The following is an 11170-nucleotide window of genomic DNA, read 5'->3' as shown; positions in this document are numbered from 1 at the left end:
AGCTGCTCCAGCAACCCACGTGGTATTCCCTCAAAAAGCCCAGCACATAACAGAAAACATCCCAGAAATTCATGACAAACCACTTTGGTACCATTGCCAAGTAAACCGCTTGGGTGTGAACAGGATTCAACATCCTCTTGAGGGTGTCAGTTTTTATTTGTTCTTTATCTTTAGAAAAATCTCTAAAGCTACATCTCTTTTGTCAATCTTTTGTTAAATTTAAATATATGCTTTTTACTTTTTATTATTCTATCGTTAATTTTAGTCAAGTGCTTTCATAAGGTATTGTCAGGTGGAGTATAACAAATCAACAATAAATATATTCCTTTATCTGGTGTCCTTCACCTATGTTGGACTACAGTTCCTATCATCCCCAGAATAGAACCAGTCATCCCCACCATACTCCATACTTCAACTGATCGCACAAGCAAGCTCCAAAACTTGACATCCAGAGGACGCTACAGTACTCAGAAGCAGTACTGTAGCAGACCTCCAGACCGTCAGAGGACGGTGTAGCCGCCTCTCTGCCCGCCCCTCCCCAACACTTCTGTCGTATGAGAAAGCGGAGCGAAGAGCTAAGCCTTCAACTCAGCTTCGCATCCGGGTCCCGGGTGCGCGAGATCTCGGGCAGTCTTTTTTTCTTTTTCCTATTTCTTCTTTTCCGGCAGTCCGTCCGCCCCTGGTTGCGCGCGCCTTCCCCAGAGAGCCTGAGGGAGGGGGGGGGGAAATGGGCGTGGCCAAAGGCACGGAAGAGAAACGTACAGAAACTTTATTAGGAGACTTCGACCGACTCAAGCGCTGGGCGCTTTTTTTTCTTTTCTTTTTTTTTTCCCTTCCCACTTTGCACGCGCGGCCACGCCCCCCTCCCCCTGTCGTCGGGCTTCCTCTGGATTGGAACCTTCCTCCGCAAGAACTCTTGCGGGGAAAGACAGGTTCGCGGCGCGAGATCAACAAGCGACAGCCGAGGCAGCGAGAGGCACGCGCGCGCGCACACACACACACACACACACACGTACGCGCGCGCTCTCGTTCCCTTTTTGCGGAAGGCCTTTCCCCCCCCCCTCCTCCCCGGCCGCTGCTGGCGCGAGGAGGAGGAGGAGGAGGAGGCGAGGCGGCGGCGGCGGCGGCTTCGCGCGTGTGAGCGCGGCCCCGCTCCCTCCTTCACTCCACCCAGTTGTAGGATCGATCCCCGGGGCAGGGCAGGGCCGGGCCGGTGTGTAAGATGGAGGGCTTAACGCTGAGTGAAACGGAGCAGCGCTATTACTGCGACCTCTTCTCCTACTGCGACACGGAGAGCACCAAGAAAGTCGCGTCCAACGGGCGGGTCCTGGAGCTTTTCCGCGCCGCGCAGTTACCCAACGAGGTAGTCCTGCAGGTAAGCCTCCGCCTCCGTCTCTTCCTTCCACCTGGCCCCCTTCCCTTCTCCCCGAAGGCGACCCCAGACTGCTGCTCTTGACCTCCGGGGGGGGGGGCTCGGCTGGAGAAGCGTCAGCTTCCCCTCGAGGCTTTTGAGCCCCAGCAGCTGCAGCTGCAGCGGGAGGATCGCTTGGGGAGTGAATCTTTAAAGAAAAGCGGGTCCATTGCTGAAAATGCACCACCGAGGGAGGCGGGTAGAAGCTGGTGGTGTCTCTTGGGTTGCAGCACAAGGCTCGGGCACTTTTGCACTTCTTGTTTCCCAGTGCAAGATCAGCATTTACGACAAAACGCAAGGTATGACGTTCATCGCTCGGTTGGTTTTTTTTTAAAAAAAAATAAATAAAAATAAACAAAAATCCCGAAGTTTTCCGCAAAAGTAAAATAAGGAGACCATTTAATTGGAAACTGGATATGAAGATAGGCGTTTCCAAGGAATTTAGAACTGCAGGGGTTTTTCCTATAACTTTTGAGTGGAAGTAGTACTTAAAGGCGACACAGAAACAACCTTTGCCTTTTTCTGTTTTCACTGGTATTCAGTCTAACTATGTGGTAATCCTTTTCTCAGTTTTGTTGTGCTGGTACTCTGAATTACGGGACATAGTTTTATGGTATGGAGTGGATGCTTTAGAGCTCTCTTAGCTCGGTATACTTGCAAAGTATACCTTACAGTTAGGAATGTATGTTTTGAAATTAATTTTAGTGCAGCTGTTTTCATTTTTTTAAAATTCTTTCTGGGAGTGTTGAACCATACTAAATATTTCATAGAAAGTGGCATAATACTATTTAAACAAATCTGATATGGTGAACTTTTATTTATTCCACTAGTTCATTTTATTAGTTTGCACAAAAACATTTGGGTTTTGTAAGTGTGTAGTCATAGGTATGATTTGATCATCATTTGATTACTATCCAAAAGTGTAAGAAGCAGTAGTCGTCATTAACTTGTATCAGTACCTTATTTTTTTATTAAGTGTAGAATGAAGCCCAACTTCTTTTTGAAGTTATTGAAAATTTAAGGCATTGAAATAGGTTAGTGACAGTGCTTCCAACTCTTTTGGACAGTAATTGATTATTTTCTTCACTTGAACAAATAAAAAACAGGCAGTGTACTGTATTTTAGCATATGTGGCAGGACTCTCATGAGACAAAACAAATTTATCTATTAATGATATGGTTAGTAAGTAGATGTTGTGTTACATTGTTTTAATCTATTGAAAGCCTGTACTGTGTATTACACAACTGTTGCCAACAAGTAGAAAAGACTGTATTAAGACTGCTTTGCCCCTTGTATGAAATAGACATGGCCTTGAATCTTGACTAACTGGAACATGTCTAAAAGATAAGTTTTTGACAAAACTTGCTGTATTTGTCTATGAATACAATTGTTGTGTTAAAAGGGGTTTGAGTTTTAGTTACACTTGAATGAGATCTACATCTTCTGTAACTGTCAAAATAGATTCAATTCTGTCAGTATTCAAGCACATTGTATATGTTCTTCTGTTTGCTTTTACTTTCCAGCTTATCACTTTTATCAGAATTAAAGCATTTATGTTACAAAGATTTGTAACTATGTTTATTACTTTGTATTTATCCGTTGTAAACTATAGTTCCTCTCTTTTGAGGGGGGACGCCTGATTTTGTTTTTAAGAACATTTTAAGCAGTTTTTCCCTTAGACCTTTTAAGTCCATATATATATAGCCAGATGCCTTCTTAACTATTTTGGACTGTATCTACCACAATCTTTTGCTTTTTGGCCATACTGTCAAAAGAATAGTGCCCAAAGCAGATTGGGAAGTAGGCTGCCTATCACTACAAAGTAGCATTGTGTCCCTTAATTTGTTGCCTGATAAAGGTGAGATAGCTCTCAGAGTTCTTTATGATGTCCCTTCAGTATAAGGTCTCTATGTTTTTCAGATCCACTAGATCATATGGTTCATTATTGCTTTTCTATTTGGGTAGAAAAAAAGCCCCTGAGTTGGAACATTAATAAATGTTTGTGTGACTGCCATATACTGAGCCTTGGTGGAGCAGTGGGCTAATGCCTCCTTAAGTAACACCAGCTGCCTGCAATTATTGCAGGTTCGAGTCCCACCAGGCTCAAGGTTGACAGCCTTCCATCCTTCCGAGGTAGGTAAAATGAGGACCCAGATTGTTGGGGGCAATAAGCTGACTTTGTAATAATGCCGCTTGGGGGGGCAAAAGCCCTAATAGCAGGCATATACATAGAATGAAGGCTATTGCTAAGCACATTGATTTGTGCTTAGAGTGTAAGCCGCGCTGAGTCTTCGGAGAAGGGCGGGATATAAATGGGATTAAGATAAATAAAATAAATAAATATATGTCCATATATGAGAATCATGATACATTTAGAAATATGTATATTGGTCAAAATATATGCTTTCTGATTTTTATACACACATATATACATTTCTGCTGCATTTTAATTATTTACAATGAAATTCTTAAAAGTTTGAAATGGGAAATTGTGTACTTTGTAAAACAAATTCAGAAGTGGGATAGGACAAACGCTTGACACAATTTGAGGGGGGGAAACCCCTGAAAATTAGAATTTCTCCTGTATTCATTCAGAATGTTGCATTTAACTTTAACTCTCCTATTGTAATTCATATTGCATAAATGTCCAGCAGCCTACATAATAATACAGTTAATTTTTAGCTGAATAACTCTTCAAGTAGTGATTGTTTTGCTGATTGCTGTAGTATTTTATATGGTTTCTGCTTGTACTCAAAATGGAGAGAAACACTAAATACTATTTTACTGTTGATACATGGCCAGTTATCGCCTAAGATCCAGTTCTAAATAAGGTGAACTATCAATATGTAAACTAACTTCCATTTTTGGAATCTAGTTGAAAAGAAAGCATGCAATAAAAAAATTAAGAGAGAATCCCAGTGGAATAAATAAGGATATGCTTCATTTTAGCCTATCAATAATATAAAACAGGAATTATGGAAAACAAAAATTGGGTCAAATTAAGTGTCCATCCTTTCTATTCAATGAAGGAAATGTAGTGAAATCTTAGGTAGTTTCATTTGAGCAGGAAGTTCTATTAGAACATGGTATCTTAAACATTTGATTAACTTTATGGAGTGATTGCTGGACAGAAGTGTATAGAATTGTATTTAAATTTCTCTGGTGTATATTACAATGTGTACATTCCATTTTTATAAAGGCAACTGGACCTTCATGCCATCTATTTGTAAATCAGCAGACTGATTTTCTGAAAATTGAACCTCATCTGGTAGGGATGGAGAAGCTGATAAAAAAAAAGCTCTGGTCTTTTTTAAAAAAAAAGTCCAAAAAAAGGTCTAACTGTGTAGAAAAATATCCAGGGGGGAAAAATCCCAATTTATTTCTATAAGAAAGATAGTGAGAAATGTCTCACAGTGTTTCCAGCTTTTCCATCCTAAGCCCCCCTGCTTAGGATGAATTATGACAGAGCTATTGTTAAGGGATTGGAAAAAAAAATCCAGAATCCATGGTTGGTATGCCTATTCCCTAACTTGTTTAATGTATGTAAAATGACATTTGTTTAATGTACGTAAAAGCAAATTTTACCTTAAGGTTCAAATGTGAAGAATTTCTTTTAATGGTATTTTTACAGCTATGTGTACATCTGATGCAATAAGTAGTCACTTAAAATGCTGTATCATGTTTAGCTGCTATTAATTGAACTGGAACTTTATGAGCTATACTTAAATAGCACAGATTTTCTTGCAATTTTTGGGATAATGTTTCAGTTACTACTGACTTACGTTTCTCCTAACAATTTTTTTAAAAAAAATCTAGAATATAAATATAGTTACCCTAAATTGAGATACAATTAATATGTATGTTTTACATATTACAAAAGGAGCTCAGGAATATGAAGAACTTACCTACTTAGGGACTTTTTGTCTTTAAAGCATTTATCAACTAACTAATGAAGAAACTTTGAATCAATACTGTGTTTAGAGTCAGAAAAAACATAGTTATCTCAGTTTTCAACCCAAAATATTGTGGGAGTTTATGGGATTGAATTAATCTTGCTTAGTGTGCCTAATCCTGCAATGCTATTATACATTCATTTGCAGCTTTTGTACAAATTGTTGCAGGACTAAACTTACACAAGGAGAGAGATTGTTTGTAGTCTACTAGTCATGATATGTTAAAATAAACACCTCTTACAGATAGTCCTTTCTCTGGTGTCTCTAGGAATTCAGTGGTATTTCTTAACTAAAATAAAAACTCATCCAGATTGAAATTGATGCCTGATGTGAATGGACAAGCCTGTGCAATATATTTTGCCACAGCAAGAGATTTTTCTAATTGTATTCCATCTTTTTTATGTTACATCAGAAGACCATTTTTGTTTTATATTAAATTTATTATATACTTTTTATATATATTTATCTAGGTAAACCTTCCTGTGTGTACTGGAACCTTTTAAAATTAAATCAAACTGCATCAGTTTTATTCCTAATGTTATAATTCAGGGTTTGAGTACCCAGCTTTTTTTATCTGATATAACAGGTTCCAGAATGCTTCATCCCAAATTATCAGTGAAATTTGCTTAGCAGTAGTGGTTCCCATAGCTAATTGACTTGATGCTGATATTGTCAGTCAGATCATTTACAGATTGTTTCTGATAGATTTGCTTGTACAGCATGCTGCAGTCAGAAAAATGTATGATTAAAACTGAAGTTGAGATTCTTATAGAAATTAATAAAAATGAAGTTATTTTTCTGGTGGAAACAGCAAAATGTATTGCCGTAACAAATATTCAAACTGGGGAAATTAGGATATTTCACTGAACAGGAATATGAACTATTAAGTACCATAAAGCATACATATGTTAAATATTGAGCAGAAACTAGGAAATTAGTACTTTATTATACTTTTGCATTATTGGTGAACCGAATTGTTGCTAAACACGGCTGCAATTTGTAGTGAACATTCACATGAGGTCAGTCTCTTATAGATATTCATTCTGTTGCCCTTCTTGTGGATTTTATTTTCTTTGAATCAATGGCTATTAAAATGTGCATTTAAGATTGCCAAATTTTTCATTACAGTTACAAATGCATGACTACAATGTGCAGTACTGCATGCATATTATGTATGAGGAAATTAACAATAAGTAATATGCACCCATGCATTGCAAAATTGTCTTATTATAATATATAGCTATTGAAAAATGGCTCAGGGTCATTAACTTTGAATTTTGGAATTATTTATTCCTTTGACAGAATGCATATATTAATACAAGCTTTATAGACAGATACAATCTCACGATATGTATATTGATCTGTCTGTAGATCATGGAACTTTGTGGTGCAACTAGACTTGGATACTTTGGAAGAAGCCAATTCTACATTGCTTTGAAACTTGTTGCAGTGGCTCAGTCTGGGTTTCCACTACGAATGGAAAGTTTAAATTCTGGTAAGCCTTGAAATAATATTAAAATCAAATTAAAAATATGCCTGTTGTCTGACTATGATATATTACTGGCCTAGTTCCTCAAAAATGAAATAAGGAACTCATAAAACAGTGTCTCACGCATGACTTGTGTTAGTGTTCTTACTATCACAAGAAAGTGGAACAATCACAGAATTCCAGCTCTTGAGCTACAAGAGAAAGCTGAATTTTAGACTTCTTACATGTATGTAAAACATATAACTTATATGTGTAAACCTTTCAGTCTTAAGATTGTCATGCATTTTTAAGTGTAAGGGGAAATGCAGAATTTTCATTTTTAATATGAAAAGGAATGTCAAACAGCTTGGCCTGATTTTCATTTTAACTTCTTATTCTCAAAGTCGGTGCTTATTTATTTTTCCCGTAGTGGGAAATAGGAATAAATAAGTGAATTTACAAAAGAATGAAATAGTAATGCCTGATAAGATTTCTGTATTCGCTGTCAGTAACTATAGAAGCGGGGGGGGGGGAGCACAAGCAGAAAAAGCTTGTGTGCATTCTAATACGTGGCTGCTCAGGTATTACGCTGTAATGGGCTTGAGGTGCTTTTGGAATTACCAGGCTGAACTGAGTTGAAACTATTTTGATTCTCTTCCTGAGGTTCACCAGCTTGGTTAGTCAAGATTGGTTTAAAATGCTTTAAATTTGGATTTGGGAAGTTGTAATACTGATACAGTAAGCTCAGTGCTAAGTTACAATGCTACTTAAGATACCTTGTCTTATTGTTTAGAGATGCAAACACATACAGTACAGTGGTTCTTAAAGGTTTGTGGATCCTTTTGAATTTTTGATATTTTTGCATAAATGTAACTTAAAACATCATCCCTTCTTCCCACTAGTCCTAAAACTAGATCAAGAGAACCCCAATTACAAAAATGACTCAAAAACATTAGACTTGTTCATTTATTTATTGACAAAAATGATCCTAAACTACATATGTGTGTACATTGTATGGAAAATTACATTTCCTTACTTTATGGAAGCTTCTTGCTGTTACAGCACTCCTGTGTGTGTGTGTGTGTGTGTGTGTGTAGTGCCGATGATTGTTTCTAGATAAAAAGAAATACAAAATATTAAATGTGTATGTTAAAGAGATGTGTTTAAAGTTTCAAGACATTTTGAAAATAAATTATCCCTATTAAAATATTTAAATTTTCTAGGTAGTCCTCAACTTACGACCACAATTGAACCCAAAATTTCTGTTGTTAAGTGAGACATTTGTTAAGTGAATTTTGCCCATTTTATGACCTTTCTTGCCTCAGTTGTTAAGTGCCTCGCTGCAGTGGATAAGTTAGTAAACCAGTTCTTAAGTGAATCTGGCTTCTGCATTGACTTTGCTTGACAAAAGGTCACAAAAGGAGATCACATGATCTTGGGACACAGCAATGGTCATAAATATGAACCAGTTGCCAAGCGTCTGAATTTTGATCACGTGAGCATGGGGATACTGAAAAACGGCCCTAAACCACTTTTTTCCAGTGGCATTTAACTTTGGTCACTAAATGAACTGTTCTAAGTCGAGGACTACCTGTATTGATGTTTTTATGTTTGAAAATACTGATACTAAAGATAATTGTTCTTTGGATCTTAACTGAACTGTCACAATTCTTAGTTATTTTCATAGTAATACAATAGGATTTAACAAAATATTTTAGCAACGACTCAAAATTATATTTTAATTTACTGCTCAACAGAATTTTGTAATATAAGTTTCTTAATCCATGTCATCTTATTTTGACAGTCAAAGACCTCCCCCTACCCCGGTTTGTGATGTCAAAGAATGAGCAAGAGTTAAGGCATTCCTCCTTATATTCTTCAGATGCTGATAACTCATCTTCCTATTCAGGTGCAATTCCTCCTCCACCAGGCAGAATACAAGCTAAAAAAGGCTCTGTGAGCCATGATATAGTTCAGCAACGTCCAACTACAGATCAACAGGTAATGAAATCTAGAGGCCGACTTAGGGGTACATGTGTCTTTCATGTCTAGTTCTGTGATAAATTTTAAAAAAAAACAGTCGCAGGCTTGGCTACTTTTGATTTACTTTAACTTGTCTGTGAAATTGTGTATCAGGAAAAATAGATTCCATGATTTTATCCTAGAATCTCAAATTTAATAAGGTTTTCAGTAGATTCCTTCTCAAACTAGTCTTGCTCTTTTACTCTGTTTCACACAATCACATAGCTTAATTTTTATTTTTTGTATAAAATAAAATACTTCAATATTTGTATGACCAAACCTAGCATATTCCTTCCAACAGAACAGATAGTGCTGGCTGAACAGAATCCTTTTCCTTTCTTTGCATGTGTGCCCTCACCAGCTACTCTAGGTCTAGGAAATGATATGCTCTTAAATATAAACATAGAATCATAGGGCTGGAAGGGACCTTGAAGGTCCTCTAGTCCAACCCCCTGCTCAAGGTTTGGAAGGTTTGGACTTCGACTCTTCCAATTTATTTGAAAATACAATGATATATAGAAGATAATCTGGAGATAAGTAGACAGTTTAAAATGGTGTGGATTTATTTCTAGATTCGATTTTAATTTGAAAGAGATGAGAAGTTCAGGAATTCTACAGTTATTTTTCTAAACAATTTCTGCTGAACATTTGTGCAATTTTTTAAAAAAAAATAAATATTGGATTTAGCAGGGATGAATATTTTGATTCCTAATTTGTAGATTGGTCTTCAGCTTTTCTGGTTTTTCCTTTTTATACATAGTGCAGTATTGAAAACACTTGCATTTTCCTGAATTGAGGAACCAAAATAGTATGTGAACAGAGAGATTGCGTAGATGCATAGGGAACTCCCGTATCAGGGAGTGTTTTTCAGTAGCTTCAATTGTATTGCTAATCAGAACTTTGTGTGTATAAAATGTCTCATTGTAGCTAATGTCTTGATTACTGCAAAATATTTTTTGTGAGGCTAACTATGAACATTGTCCAGAAGCGCAAGTTGATATGGTAACAATTGTACCGGTTGCGAGAATCTCATTGCTTAATTCCGAAAACCTTAAATGAATATTTATTTGCTTCTGAATAGTTTAGAGTAGCAGGACTTACAGTGCCAAAATCTCAAATGGGTTGGTTTTCAACTACTCAGATATGCACTGCCTTCATATATGGCTTCAGCGTTTACTTCTGGCAACTGCTCGCACAATCAGGTTTAAGGTTTATTAAGTAACAGACTATACCTTAGGTATGGAAAGCCATCCAGAGATTTCAGGCACTAATCTTTCTGTTGTTTAAGCAATACATTTAACCATTATTTTAAATGCCATTTTTCCATATATTTGAGTAATAATAACCTTTTGCTACCTCCTTTGTATTGAGAGGTTGCAGTCTGTCCTCTGTTGATCTTGAGTGCCATTTTAGTTGGCATTAAATGTGTCAAGGTCTAAGACATGGTTGTCCAATCTCTCCGCTTGCCTGGGCCGCATTGAGCAAAGAGGAATTGACTTGGGCTGCTTATAAAATATATAATATAGTTAATGTGTGTACAAGTCAAACATTCTTTATTTTTAATATATTTTTATGATCTTGTGGTGCCACATTATTAGCTGTCCAGGAAGGACTGCATGCAGCCCATGGGCCGTGAATTAGACACACCTTGATTTGACACATATTTTGTACGGAAGAATTATTAAAAACCTGCAATCATCTGCATAGAATTAGGTTGGTCCAGATCTCTGATCTCAGGAACAGTTTGGATGTGAAGGTTTGCCATCTGTGATTTACTTGACTTAATTTAAAGAAAGTTAATCTTGATGCAACATCAGGGTGAAAAAGCAAGTTAAAAATCAAGGGAAAAAGTGAAAATAATTGGCAGTAAGCATATAGAGTCAATAAGTTCCAGCAGCTGAAATGAAGCAAAATGGATGTCCATGTATGCATGTGCAAAGACCTGGGATTACCTTCCATGCAATTCTTGTAAATAACTATTTTAATTATTTCAGGAAAGATGCTTCCTATATGTTCCCACACAGAGAAGTACCTCTTTGGAAGGCTTTGCACAGCCTTAATTCATGTATCCATAGTAATACTGTTTTGACCAAGTTGTTTACTTTGCTTAGAACAGATTGCTAAATATAGGCAGGCTTTACTGATTACTTTTCATCTGACTGCCTTCAACTGAAAACCTTTATCATAGAGTTGACAGACTATAACTTGTATCAAAAGTATGCATTCAACTATTTTCTGTATATGGTGCTGGCAGCACAACATGTAATGTAATTCCATTAAAAATACTGTATATAATATATTGTTACTGAGTGCTTT

General features: G+C 37.0%; 1 protein-coding gene across 6 annotated transcripts in view; it reads left to right on the top strand.

The window, feature by feature from the left end:
• Window positions 1-258: 258 nt before the first annotated feature.
• Window positions 259-11170, top strand: part of REPS1 (RALBP1 associated Eps domain containing 1) — a 47517-nt gene continuing 36605 nt past the window's right edge. For 4 of the 6 annotated variants that reach the window (XR_014028076.1, XM_081340227.1, XM_081340225.1 and 1 more), the window contains exons 1-3: window positions 259-1375; window positions 6736-6859; window positions 8637-8833. Coding sequence is in view for 5 of the 6 variants with exons in the window: in XM_081340227.1 (XP_081196353.1) it covers window positions 1223-1375; window positions 6736-6859; window positions 8637-8833 (474 nt within the window). In the remaining variant the exon portion in view is untranslated. The remainder of the gene's footprint in view (window positions 1376-6735; window positions 6860-8636; window positions 8834-11170) is intronic. The other 2 variants (XM_081340226.1, XM_081340228.1) reach the window with 2 other exon arrangements.

This window comes from Vipera berus (genome assembly GCF_964194415.1).
Source record: "Vipera berus genome assembly, chromosome: 1".
Taxonomy (NCBI): Eukaryota; Metazoa; Chordata; class Lepidosauria; order Squamata; family Viperidae; genus Vipera; species Vipera berus.
This window is presented reverse-complemented; position numbering and strand designations above follow the sequence as displayed.